General features: G+C 40.6%; 1 protein-coding gene across 2 annotated transcripts in view; it reads left to right on the top strand.

The window, feature by feature from the left end:
- SLIT3 (slit guidance ligand 3) overlaps positions 1–14,445 on the top strand; it is a 457,068-nt gene that overhangs the window by 218,486 nt on the left and 224,137 nt on the right. For both annotated transcript variants that reach the window (XM_085073420.1, XM_085073421.1), the window contains one exon: positions 12,013–12,084. In XM_085073420.1, coding sequence (XP_084929546.1) covers positions 12,013–12,084 — 72 coding nt within the window. The remainder of the gene's footprint in view (positions 1–12,012; positions 12,085–14,445) is intronic.

Below are 14,445 nucleotides of genomic sequence, written 5' to 3' on the forward strand. Positions count from 1 at the left end.
CCAGAGAAGGAGCAGGTGTGAGAAACCTGCCCTGTTGGGGTTTATCAGGTAGTGAAGAGTCACAGGTGCCCTACAAAGACACTTTTAAAACTACCTTAAAAATGTGTGTCTGGTTCTGATGCATTGAGTGTTTCAGGCCAAAGCACCACTGTCCTTCAGCCTTTCCCAGCAGCCATCCCCATGGGCTCTGACCCCACAGACCCAGCTGGGAGGGAGATTTCTACATCAGTGGGTGGCTTCTGACCACCATGGAAACCTCTCCCTGTTCGAAATGCAATCGCCAGTCTCAGTCTCAGATCCACATCCCTCCTGTGCTCTGATGAGCAGACTGCTGTCCCTGTGCCACTGCTGCTGTTTCTGTAACATACAGATGGCCTTTGAAGGAAGCAAGTTCCCTCAGGTATTGCTGCAACCCACAGATTCCACCTCAGCCTACCTTTTATCTACACTTTAATGCTTCAGTACAATCAAGTGAAAAATGGGATTTTAGTACTGTGGGTTTAACGAATGCCTCACTTTGATGACCAAAGAAGATTCTTGAAAGGCCAAGAAAGTCTTAATCCAATAATAATCGTTTATTTAATCAGTTTAGAACTTGTTCTGTGTAAATATGTGTCCATCTCTTTAGCCAGGGGCACAATGGCATTGCTAGAACCACTGACACCTCTGGCCCTGCATTCCTGTTTGCAGGCTCCAGGCACTGCCCTGGGCTCCTTCCTGCTCCCCTCTCACATCCTGGGGCTGGTTTAAAGGAGGAGAGTCAAACAGAGGGAGTTAGAACATGTTCCTTTGGGCCCTCTCTACTCTAAAATCTCAGCTGCATGGGCTGGGCTCTGGTCCTGGCAGAGCCTGCGGTGACTGCTGAGCATCCTGTGACCATAGCCTGGGGTCAGAGCTGAGCAGAGGATTTCACTGAGAGGATTCTTTGCTGATTTCTCTGTGACAGATACTCTTCCATGGGAAGTTGACAGAACCAGCATGCAAACCCACAGGGAGGTAGCATATGGAATAATGTACAGAATTTATTAAAATAATCAGCAGTAGTACTTCTGGGCTATTGCAGGAAAAGGACATTGATGTCGTCCTGTGATGTGTGATTTTGACCTGGTTAAAATGTTTCTAATTACCAGGCACTGGGGAAAAGCTGAAGGAGTAATCTCCTTTGTCTTAGAGTTAATTGTCTTCCAGTTCAGCATTTACTGAAAATTCTTGGTTTAGATTCTATTTTTGTCTTAATGCAGAACCTTCTGATGAAGACACACATATATGGTGTGTTTAATGCTTCCGAATATGGTTCATATATCAAGAAATAAACTTAGGCTCTTGTTTAATATTAGTAATCAAAGTATATATGTGTTTCCTCTGAAAGTTAAAAATACATACTATATGTAAAACTATAGTTCTGCTTTATTGTTGTCTTTGGTAAAGTGTTGGTAATGCATTCCGACTCTAACATTTAGTATTTGTTTTGTCTTCTTTTACATCATTGTTGTGTTCTGTGATTCAGAAAGACTGAACAAAGACTGCAAGCTGGAAAGAGCATTGGAACCATATGTGTTATAGTTGTATATAATCTGTATCATAATTGTCTAAATTTAGCAGGGTGGGATAGGTTTTGTTAGAAAACCACTTTCTGTGTTAGCCACAGTTCCCTGGTATTTAGAGTTGTCTTTCCAGAAATTTAATGTTCAAAGAAAGGCAGAGTGATTGCATCTGAGCTGGGATAAAAACAGGTTCCACGATGAATTCCTTTCTGGAACCAAACAAAAACCTTTGTGTATGGAACTGGCATGCAGAAATTCTTGTATATTTTTTGACTGACTCTTAGTTTCTGTCTCTTGATTGTTGGTTTTCCACATGACATCTGGAAGTAATGATGTGAATAACTAATACCAGAATGTAAACTTTCCAAGCCTTATGATGAAGTTAAATTTCCGTTCTTGATAAGATAAGACTATTTGTGACATATGACACATGACACCCCTTTAGCTAATTGTTTTTTCAAAAGCTTGCTAAGGAGGTGTCATGAATTGAAAACCTTCCAGGGTAATAAGTGTTACTGTCAGGCATATTTTCTCCTGGAGTCTCACAGAACTGTAGTGGACTTTAGAGAAAGTCATCATCATTCCCAACAGTGCTGAAATCAAATCACTCTGGAATTTGCTGTTCTTTGATTTGAGAGTGCCTCAGCAGTGAAACAGCAATGTGTGGATGCATCTCGTTGCTTTCCCTGGGGTCTTGTGCAGGAGCCACTCCTCCCTCGCCCTGGTCAGCTCTTCTACATTTAATTCAATTTCTGAGCTGACATTGTCAATCTGAAATTCAGCAACGTGCTTGACAGGGAGGAAAGCCAAGTTCATTTCTGGGAAGTGGCTTCATGCAAATGAATCCTGGTGTGGATCTCTGGAATGAGGCATTGCTGATGGATCAGAGGAGTGCCCTTGCTCCTTGTCATCTTCGGGAATAAAGCTCAAAAAATGCCACAGGCGTCTCTGAGAGTTACTGTAAACCATTCACACACACCCAGATCTCCCTAGGAGTATTTTTGGGTGTGTGAGGATAAAAAAATGAGTCTGTTTTCAAAGTAGAATCTGGAGGTTTCCATTATACAGTGTTTGGTTGGATTCAGGGAAATTCAGCTTGTAACTTGCTCAAGCCAGGCTGGTTAGTAAGTGGCAGTGAACTCCTAGGAGCACTGTTAATTTTTGTGAATTGTCTTGATTTTTCAATAAAGGCTTTGGTAGCTGATTTACTGAAACATTCAAATTACAAAACCCTAAAGAGGCTGAGTAGAATGATTGCAAGTTTAACTTCTCTTTTGGAAAAATTCACCATTTAATGTGCACTTTAGCTAAAAGCTAATTTTGGTTTAGATCTGTGTCATGTTAGCATATTTGTTCTACTAGTATATTTTACTTTTATTTTCTCTACTTAAAACACCTACATTCTATTTAAATGCCTTTTTCTAAAGCATATAATTTCTTGAATTACAAACTTCCTGTGCATGGAGTGGGATTTTCAAAGGTGTTTTACCTGCATGGATAGTCATTGAAAAAGAAGAAATTTGTTGGTTATGTTCCAGTGAATCTTTTTGCAGATGTGGATAAGGTAGAGAATGAGGTTTGTAAGGGGGGAATGGTCAGGCTGACCTGCTCTGGAGCCCTGGAATGGCTGCAGGGTTTGTGGATCCTTCTGTAAAACTGAGCTGCTATTGCTTAGACAGTTGCCTCTTGCATGAATATCCTCACCAGAGTGAACCACTTTGTGGAATTACATCTTGGTCTAATCAGTCAAGATGTCACATCCATGCAGAAAAATGAATTATGGCTACAAAGCAGGCTGAGGTGTATCTTCCTACAACTGCAGTGTTTCTCTGCAACTCTCAAGGACTAAACGATCCAAATGAGGAGAGATGCATAAAGGTGAAGCTGTGGAAGAAAAGGAGAAGCTGAAATATTGTAAAAGAAAGAAGGGAAAAGGTGCAGGGAACTTTTCTGTCTAGGGCTTCAGTACTGTTCCTGGAGTCTGCTGAATATCAGTGCAATGGATATTGCTGGTCCAGTATTACCATTTATTTTTAAAACCTTGATTACAGCTCAAGCAGCCCTTTTGCACAGGTGCACTTTTTAACACAGAACAGAATAAAGGTCCTCTCAAAATTTGGCCTGAGCTATAAACAGAATGTTGTTTTTCTCACTGCAGTGCATTCAAATACTTTGCAACTCATTTCTACCTCACTGGAATAAATGGAATGTCACCTTAGTGGGTTTTACTGTCCGTGGATCCTCTTTCATTATTATTACTCTTTATATAGCCCCAGAGATGTCTGCAGTGATCATACAAACAAATTTTATAATTGGCCTCTTTCAGGAGAACTTTCTAAAAAATAAAGCCTAGATCTTCACACTTATAATTGCTACATAATCCTATGAAAACTCTTATTTTCTTAGCTGAAGCACAGGATCACAGCCTGAATTAAATAAATACTATTATGATTACTGTTTTCATTCTTCAATGTGATGATTATGTACACAAAAATACTAACTGGCAGGGGATGTATTTTTATTAAATATATCAGTAAAGTGCAAAAAATTCTATAGTGTAAAAATATTCATCATTAATAAAGGCAGAGTTAAGTCAAGACAGAGCAGTCAAAAGAGAGTCTTGCTCCAGATGTTGATCAGTTGTCCAAAGACAGTGCATGTTTTATGCTTTATGATTTCACATGTGTAGCTTCTAAAATAAAAACTCATCATTAAAAATATATATAACCAATAACTGCAAATATCTTTTTGCTTAGTGGTCAGGCAGAGCTGTGGAGGCTCATCTCTCTCTGGGGAGATCAGAGGAGGTTAATATTGCCTACTGATGTTTAGAATTTGCAAATGCATCAGATTTCTTTCCACTACAGCTCAACAGATAAAAGTATAAACCATAAAACAGGTCAACAGTATAAAACCAGGGCTTTTAAAAATTAGCTTAAAATAAAGGTACCTCCACAATGCTGCAGTTCCATTTGAGAAAATATTAACATTAATAAGCAGGGGGAGAGCTTTTGAATTCACATTGCTTTAGCAGCAAGAAAATATTGACAAAACCAGAACATCATGGGGAGAATAATTTCTTTTCACTGATGTCAGTGCTTCACTCCTACCTCTCTGAGGTGTGTGGTGCCCCTGCTAAATCACATTAGTGCCTCTGTGCTGTCATCTCCTTGCAGAGCAGCTGTAGGGCTGGGACTTGTGTAGGAACCTTTGTTTAATCCCTGGTGCCACAGCAGAGCTTCAGTGGGGCTGGGTGATCCCAGAGAGAAGGTTTTCCTCTCCAGATGAATCTCCCCAGTGAGGTGTCAGAGTGGTGCTCGCTGTGTCTGCTGGCAGAACACTCTCAGCACAGGCAGGAGGACTTGGGGGATAAAAGGCAGAAAGTGGAATTCCTGGTCTCTGGGGCTGATTGGAAAGGGGTTTTTGGTCTCTTCCCCCACTCTGCCAGAGCACCTTGCCCTAGTCACACACTGCTCTCATTGTGCTCCTTTGTCCCCTCGATGAAAAGGAAGGATTAATTACACTGATACCATTTTCTAAAGCACTAAACCCCTACATTCAATACTTCTGACAAAGACATCCTACTGTCATTTATTAGCCAGGAGCTCTATCCTATTCCCAGTGGCTGCTTCTCTTCCAGGGTTTCTTCTGAGTCCACTACTTCCCACTTCCTACTCCCTGACATATCCAAAGTTGAGTGTGAAGACTTTGAGGAAAGATTTTTACTTTTGTATATGTTTCAAAAGACAAAACAGATGCTGCTTTCTCATGATCAGTCTCAAGATGGGTGGTTTTAAAATAAGTCTCCTAAATGCTGTCTGAACACTATTTGTTTGACATTTTGGAAATGACAGGAGGAGGGAGAACTGTAAAAGTCATAAAGAAAATGTTTCCTTTGAGTGGACATTGGCCCCGATTAGTTTTACAGTTCCTTTAAAATTATATAAAAATATTTACTAATCTTCTTAGATATATTATTATTTAATTTTTTCTGGTTTCATTGGGTGCATCAATAGTCAAATGTGTCTCAGTGAAACAAGGTGGGGTTTTTATTTTCATTTATTTTGTTTTGTTTTCTTATGCAACCAAGAATTTTATAAAGCTCTAATGAAGAATTAAGTGTTCACAAATGTGTATTCTCCATTCTTTTAAACATTTATAAAGACTTCAGCATGTGCTGTGTAATCCCTGTGGTGGTGTCAAGACAGAAGTCATGAAACTGTATAAATCCACGTAGGTCGGATCCCTTGAAGGATCTTTATTTACAGACAGTTTTTAAATTGTCCTTGCAGAAGGTGGAAGATGATAAAATAATTTTCATCTGCTGAGATCTTTTTCCTCCTTGGTTCCATAAAGAGCAGCTCTCCCAAATAATCTTTAACTCAGCCCTGCTCAGTGTCCTGTTCTCCAGAACGAAGGTGTGTCTGACTGGGGTTAATGAGGCTACCTGGGGCTTTGGGGAAGTGCTGAAATATCCAAGTACAGAGTTAACATCTATCACTTCTCAGCACAACTGGATCAACAGAGAAATCCTGGTGTTTATCTTCTGGAGAATTAGCAGCAGTGCCTGTGCAGCAGTGCGTGACTGTGTGAAAGCACTGAGGACTGCTTTAATTGGAATTTTTGAGCTAAATTCCCTCCTCAAAACAAACAAAACAAAACTAAACCGGAGTTTCCCCTACAGCCTCCCAGAGCACGAACTGAGAGCAAGCTGTATTGTATTTAGTAAAAACACAGTCACCTTGTTCAGGGTGCACAACATCTGCAGGACCTGCTCTTGTGCAGAACTCAGATGCTTGTCACCATCTTTACTTTCAGTGCAGCAGTAGGAGGAAGAATTTTTTTTTTTTACCATTTAGAAAATCAGCAGCGATGTCAAGTTTCCACAGAGTAATGCTTTACAACAGTGTTGTTGTTAAGCTCTTGCCTTGTAGCCCATCAGCAACAACACTTTCCCATTCTTCCTTTAGACACAGAGCTACAACTGCTGCTTTACAGTAAATATCACCTTTTACACTGACCCTGCTGAGAGGGAGAAGCCATTCCCTCCCTGGGGGCAGAAGGCTCTCTGAGGACAGAGGTGCTGATCAGTGCCAGACTTGCCACAGCTTCTTCTAATTACTGTTGGAGGGAGCTGATTGGGGCAATGCATTTCCCACTTGGAAGATGATAAATATCTTGAATTTATCTCGCATATTTACAAGGCTCAAAGTTTCTGAATTGTCCTGAGCAGTGAACTTAGTTGTATTAGTCTGTCTGTAGAATGGGAAAATCTCTAATACTGAACAGTTTTGGAAATGCTAGGACAATAGCTCTTAGGTAAGAACAATATTTGGTTGTTAAAAATGCTAAATATTAGTTTCAATTAAAAAAAATTAAAAAGCTGTCAGAGCAGGAAAAATCCTTCTTTTGTTCTTTGCTGTAAACTAAATGCTACATGTGATACAAAACCATTTTAAAGAAACATGGTGGGATATATTTGCAGAGTCTGGTTTCATCTCATCTCTGTACATCTGCATCCTTGAGCTTTGTGCTCCACAGCATTGATCCCTTTGCTCTCTCTTCTCTCTGTAGGAGTTATCTTCCCTCAACATTTGCTCTATGAAAAAGCTGACTTGTATCATTCCTCACTTTATTGACTTGCTTATCTTTTATTACATGTTACTTGGAGATACCTATTATCTTTGGATTATACTCTCTAATTTTCCCCATCTGTTACTCTTTAACTCCTTAATTGTGTTACTTAATTCAGTAAAACATTGTAGGATAGAGTTTATGTGTAACATGTTGTACAAATTAAAACTAATTCTAAGGAGACAAATTGCAGTGACCAGATTGTGTCAAGTGCCTGACCTTTAGTGGAGTAATTCAGTCTAGTTTTAGTCCAGTTGTAAGAAAAGCTGGATTGAAGGATAATAACTAAACTTTAAAAGTGCACAAGACCTCAGGAACATTTTCTTTTATATAATTTTGATCAGTGCATTGGACTGAAATGTTTTAAAAGAGTAAAACATTTGGTAAAATAATGTGAACAAGCTACCAACAGGGATGAATTAACTCTCATTGCTCTCAGCTGCACATTCTGTAGCCAGAGTGAAGCTGTTGGGCACAGTGCTGATTTCTTGGCATTGGTGGCAGCTGGCACTTTCCTAAAATCACCACTCAGACCTTTCCTTAGTTTTATTTTGCAAAGCAGGTGAACAACATTAACTTTCCAGTATTACTGTGTCAGGAAGAGAAGATGGGAAACTGTTCTTTTGCACTCTCAAACCCCAAATCCAGTCAGAGGAACCAGCGTTTGCCTTTGGGTTTGTATCAGTGGCTGCAGAGCTGTGTGAGCTCCCTGCATTTAACCAGGAATCAGCTGAATTGTGGATGAGCTGAAAGGCTCCTGAAGGAAGGAATCAGGTTAGGCTGGATTTTTCCTTCAGTTTAGCTAAACCATTGGTTCCATGTGCTAATGGTTAACTCTGTGAGTTTGCAGTTTTCCTATGGAATAAACATGCAATAACAGTGGGAAAGATAGGTTTGGCTGTGAAGAATTTGCTCTGGGTCACCTGTTCTTTAAGTCTTTGTATTAAACTCTTCAGACTCTAAAGTCAAGCTGAGTTCTTTATTGGATAACACTGCATGGTGATCTCTCAGCCCATTTGAGGGGGAGAAATAATTAAAGAGTAGTGTTCAACCACATTAAATACTTCTTAATGGAGCTGTTTTTCAGGTAGTTGTGTAAAAATGGTTTTTTAAAATTTTTAAATCTGTGTGTTAAAAAAGGTCTGGAAAATAACTGGTAAATCCTCAAAGAGTAGGGTTTTTTTCTTTGTGTTTGAAAAGGGAGAAAACCTGGGCATAATGCTATCACTGCTGATTTTTTTGATTTTCATATAATGTGTGTTATTTTCAGTACCTCTTTGCAAGTTGTATTTAAGTAGTTGCTTTCATCTTTTAGATCTGCAGTTCAAATTAAGATTCATTCTGTGGATGTTCGTAGGGTCTGTCTTCCAATTAAGTGATTTATGTTCTCTTACTAGCAAAAAAATAAAAAAGGAAAAAAGTTAATGTATTCTATTGCTCTGTTAGAGAGTTGAATTTTCACTCAGGATGCAATAGGCAGCCTTGAAGTAGAGAGCTAAACCAGCACTACAGCAAGGACTGCAGAGGCACTTAGGAAACGTCAGCACTTCTGGATGGGTTTTTTTTTCCTTTTCCAATCCTTTTATCAGTAAGGCACTTGCAATCCCCATTTGAAGATCAGGAAAACAATATTAGACTTGCCGAGGGAGTTCATCTGTGTCCAAAGCATTTTAGCTAAATTAAAATGAAAGCTAAGGAATGTATTGGCTTGTGCCAGCTCTTGCTGGAGTCAGGGTTGGGCAGGTGAGCCACAGCCGCTGGGTTTTGTCAGCTCTGCTTTGTCAGGAGCAGGGGAGCCCGTTTGGGTTGGGTTGGGTGCTTTCTCCACACAGGAGCCCTTGCAAGGAGGGTGCTGCTGATGCACTGCCACACTCCAGTTTGTCCTCAGGTCAGGTGATTTCAGCTCTCTAGCATTGCCTCCTAGGGTGAGGAGTTTGGGAAGTTGATTATTCCCTAAATCTGGAATTTTTCAAATTGCCTCTTTATGGTACATTTTATACCCAGGCACTGGACTTACCTTCCATTACAGAAATAGGTGGCTTGAAACTTCTATCTAAGAAATAAGAAATCTATTACTAATCATTACTCTTTTCTTTTTCTTCTTCTTCTTCTTTTTTTTTTCCCCTTTCATATTTGCTGTTTATTTTTTCTGGAATCCTGCAGCATTTTTCTGTCTGCTTTTTAGGGTTTTGTTTTGGCCTCACATTAATTTATCTGTTTTTCTACAGTTACTATCAATAACTACTATTTATTTTACATACCATCACTGTGAGCGTCCTGCTATGTCTGTTGTGAGAATAAAAATAATAAATGGAATAAAAAGCTGGAACTTGAGGTTAGACTCAGTAGACAAGTTTCTTGTTACAGACTTCTGCTCCCTCAGAGCAAATTTTGTGAAGTGCACAGGCTGAGGCTGGTTGGGATTTGCTGGCTTGTGAAAGATGCTTAACAAAAGTTTGGCACAATGTCACGCAGCAGAGAGAAATACTCTTCCTGACCATCCCAAAACAGGATGAAAATAATTGTGAAAAGGCAGTTCTAGAAAAAGAAACATTGGTGAATTTTCTTCCATGCTGTGTCACTAATGCCATGCAGGCTGTCAGTTCTTCAGCCCACTAGAGAGATTTTTGGAAGCAGCCCATGATCCAGGAGATGGAAAGAGGCAGTGCTGTTAGCTAGAGGAGAGTGCCTAATAGAAAATAATACTGTTTACAAGAAGGTTTTCACTGAAAACAGAAGAACTTTGTACAGTCCCCTGGTTTTGCCTGGCTGCAGGTTAAGAGTTGAGAACAAGGACAAAGCAGAGATCAGAATTATAAAATAGCCCTTGTAGAACACAGCAGTGTTAGGAAATACTGCTTGAAAACCTTAATTTACTTTTACACGTGATTTGAAATGCACAATAAAATGCCAGACAAGTGCAACTTGAGATGGTGGATTTTGTATGGCTTTATTTGACAACACAATTCTACTTTTTCAAGCCTTTTTCGTTCTGCTTTGTGTGTGTCTTCCTTTCAGATCTTACTAATTTTTGCCTTGCTAAGCCATTTTGTCACACTTTTACCATAGCTGTGCTGTGCCTCTTTGTCACAGCAAAGTGATAGCTTAAGACTTCCTCCTCGTGGGTCTGAAATACCCTTTACTTTCTCTCTTCTCTGATCATTTGTCTGGGTTGAAAGTCTGTCTTTAAAGAACTAATATTTTGTTGCTGGCAAAATAAAGGGGAGGTGAAGGAAGGGTCAGAGTGTGGATCAGTGTTAAACAAATTGTGAAGGTCACAAAGAATTTTAATCTGACTTGAAAAAGAGACTTCTGTCCAGCAGCACATTTTTGTTTGTGATACTCTGAATGGACAATTGTGGCTACTTTGAGAATTTGGTGTAGACTGCATGACTGGTATAAATTGAATTAGTCTCATGACAAGGACATAGTCCCCTTTTTTCCTTATCTGCCTGATGGAAAGCAGAAGAAAGCCCTGCGTGACCCGCAGTGTCAATGTGGGCTTTTGTGAGAGCCTCGGATTGCTGGCCTCTCATTTGATAAAACCAATTTGGTGGAGGCTAGAAAGGAGCTTTCTGCACCACTGAATGCACTTGCAGAGAAGGGTGTCTGGGGTGAGTACAGGAGGCTGCTACTCCCTCCTAATCATCATTAGGGAGCCAGAGCTTCTTTCTGAAAATGGGGCAGAGTCTTGGGCTGGTGTGGCACAGGGACACCTCAAACCCTGCCCTGTCATTCTCTGCAGGATCACCTTTCTTTGTCCTTCTGTCATCACTGTGCCTTCCCATTCCTCTGTTTGCTTATTTCTTACGCTTTTCTTTCCCACTGCTCTGCCTTCCTTTCTGCTTCCATTCCTCTCTTGCCCCACCCCTTGTCCCCTAACCCAGACTGAACTCTCTCCCCCTTCTCCATGCTGACAGGGCACCAGCAGGAAAATCAGGGTGAGTGCTGCTTTTCCCTAGCATGGAAACATCCCAGCTTTCTGGCTTTGTGTCCATTTCCCTCCCATTCCCACTCATTCCTGCCTCCACTGCACTGATAGAGGGCTGTGAACCTGGAAATATTTATAGTTCCTCAAGGGAAAAAGCACCTGAATGCAGGTCAGGTAACAAGTAAATGTAACCTGCATTCACAATGCAGATGTAATGATTTCAGTTCAAACATTTTTTAATGCGTTTTAAGTACTAGACTTTTTGACTTTTAAGACTTTTTGAATTGCTGTTGGTTGTTTAGAGGGCTTTTGTTGCTTGTTTTTAAACAAGGTTAAAAATCCAGTTTTCCCCATTGATACACAATGCAGTGGGATTTTAATGTAGTAGATAAATTCTTTTCTATGTAAATTTAAAAAGCTCACAAGAGAATGATTGTCATGTTTTTCCTCAATATTAATTTCAAATAAGAGTCTGTAATCTGAGCAGGGGTAGCCCAGTATTTTTGCAGTCAGTAAACAAACAGATGCATGCTGAGAAAATTACATTTACACTACAGGGCTGCAATTCCAAGGCATAAGATTTGGCTGCAGGTACTCTGACAGAGTACAGATTACTTGTACAAAGTCATGGCATTGTGCCAGCATCATGACCACATTTGAGTGATGTTTCCTGGAAGTTCTGTCATTTGTATCATGAATTCTGCTGATTTGGGTTGGAGAGTCATTTCAGCTCATTCCACAGACTCCTAGAGGAGAGAAGGAAAATAGAAAACACTGTGTGGTGTAACAAATCCAGAAACATCTACTTTTCCAAGCACGTGGATGTTCCATTAGCTCATGCAGATTTGAGAAATGTGTTCTCTTTGTTAATACAATGTATTTTTTTTCTGTTCTCTTTTTCAGAGACCTGAGCGAAAACCAGATAAAAGGAATCCCTAGAAAGGCCTTTCGAGGAATCATTGATGTGAAGAACTTGTAAGTGACAACTTCATTAATATTTGTGGTGAAACCCATTCTCCTCACGTTGCTCTGGCTGTTGCTGTGAGTTTGAGTACTTTGTGTTCAGCTCTGTACAACCCAAAGGAATCTGCAGACCCTTCAGGGTTCTGTCAGAGGCTACTTTGGTCCCCATGCCTGGGAACACTAGTAGAGTTTGGGGATGAAATTGAAGTATTCCACTTAGTTTGAGTTTTCTGTCCCATCGCTTATGTGGAAAGTAAATATGACAGAGTGTTGCAACCAGACACAGTGGTTGAGCACAAACATCAGAAAACAAAAACAAAAAATAATGTAAGTGGGCTTTGACAGCTTGTATTTAAAATAATTTGTAAAAGCCATTAAAGAGAGAAAATAGGGCTTTGTTGTTTGTGCTGCTGAAGCCAGTCTGTCCCAGCCATTTTCTGTAAGGTAGTCTGAAATGTGTGTAAAGACTTGGGAGCTCTGTATTTGCAGAGCTGCTGGAGGCTCTCCTGTGTTATATAAGAGAAACCCATTTTTGGGCACAGCCGCACTCCAACGCACTGTTGGCTTTGTTGGAGTCAACACAAGGTGAACTAAAAAGGAAAAAACAGCCACAGACTTGGCAGGGTCAGGATTTCCTGGGACAACCTGCAGCCACTCTCAGAAGCATTTCTGAGCCATGAGTTAGCTAAAAACTGATTTCCACTGCGTTAAGTGCTGGAAGCACAGTGTAAATGGTGTGGATTTTTAAAAAATTTACTAGAACAGCTAAAGAAGATCTGAAAAGAAGCCCTTTTCTACAAACAGTCTTGCAGCATACCTGTGCTCTGTTCTCATTTCTTGCCCCAGTGAAATGCTCTCTGGCACCTGATGTGATTCCTTGAGGCATCCTGTGAAGGGCCAGCAGTTGGGCTCGATGAGCCTGATGGGTCCTTTCCTTTTTATCATGTTATCATGAGTTTGCCTTGCATTGTGTTATCTGCACAAACAGTAGATGGTATTTTGATTCAGAAAATCAAAATTTCCCAGCCATAATTCACTCTTAGTTGTCTGACTTCATTTCAAATAACAAAGTTTGCATTTAGAATGGAGTTCACCTCTGATAAGCTGTCACAGTAATCAGAGGTGTTTTGATTTATGCACCCATTCTCAGTGCAGAAGGCTCCAGGGTTTCTCCTTTCCATGAGCTGGTATCAAGGGAGGACTGGCTAGAGTGCCTGCAGGAACTGGATAAATGTTGGGATTCAAAGCTTTAACAGAAATTGTCTGTCAAGTTAGGCAGTATCTATTGTTTTGCTGTAAAAGACACACTATTGGTACTTCCCTGTAGCTACCATTTCTGTCTTTAGTGAGCACTGAAGTTATCACAGAGCCATAAAATAATTCTAGTTTGGAGTGGTCATCCAGTGCAGCCTGTGGCTCGCAGGAGCACAAAGCTTGGTGCTCCAGCAGATTGCTGATGTGAACCACAAGGACTGATTGTTTAGATAAACAGGAGAGGCAGACTTTTCACTCATATCTGTAGACATTTTTTCTTGGTAAGAAATGTATGAATCCTGTGCCCAGGGTGGTCCAGGAGAACAGGTGACTCATCTGTGACACAGACGAGTGGCCTGTGACTTGCTGAGAGAAACATGGCACAACCTTGAGCCAACTTCTGCTGGAAAGACATTAAAATTTCTACAGCAATAACCATAAGAGTGTGATGCAAGCTGAACCAACTTAATATTTCAAGCTCTTTATGCTTTAAGCAGTGAGTTTGAATGTGCTATTCCCACTCTCAGCCTCCATTTGGCAGCCAAGGCTCTCCCTCCTGGGTCCCACAGTGACCATGCCAGCCAGCAGGGCTGGTTCAGGTGCCCAAGGAGGAGAAGGAGCCTCTGCCTTGGGTGCCACTGAGCTGTGCCAGCACCTGCCCTGCTCCTCTCCTGGTGACAGTGACACAAAGGAGCTGGTGGCACAGCAGCAGGGTTGGCTGTTTCTCTGGTTATCACTTGGCAGATTTATTTCACCGTCTCAGTGTTCTTCCACTTCATAAAGCATGATGTGAGGGATCTTGAAGACTTTCAGGCACAATAAATAAAGCTACTTATTGTACCATACTCCCCAACCCTTTCCAGTTTATATTTAGAATTCATGCAGTTTATATGTAGAATTCATGAAAGGCTGGCATGGAATGGTCTCAGTTTTCATGGCTCGACCTTTAACATAGTCTCCAATTCTTCCAGGTTCTACAGAAAGTGTCCACATGTCATGGCAAAAATAATAACTCTGGAGATATCGTAACAGGGACATAGCAAGTGCTAGACCAGATGAAATCTCCACATTAATGCTGTCTTTAACAGCAGCTTGGAAAGCTTCCCTCAGGACAAAATG

This window comes from Lichenostomus cassidix, chromosome 13 (genome assembly GCF_008360975.1).
Source record: "Lichenostomus cassidix isolate B80296 chromosome 13, HeHo_3.0, whole genome shotgun sequence".
In the NCBI taxonomy this organism is placed as follows: domain Eukaryota; kingdom Metazoa; phylum Chordata; class Aves; order Passeriformes; family Meliphagidae; genus Lichenostomus; species Lichenostomus cassidix.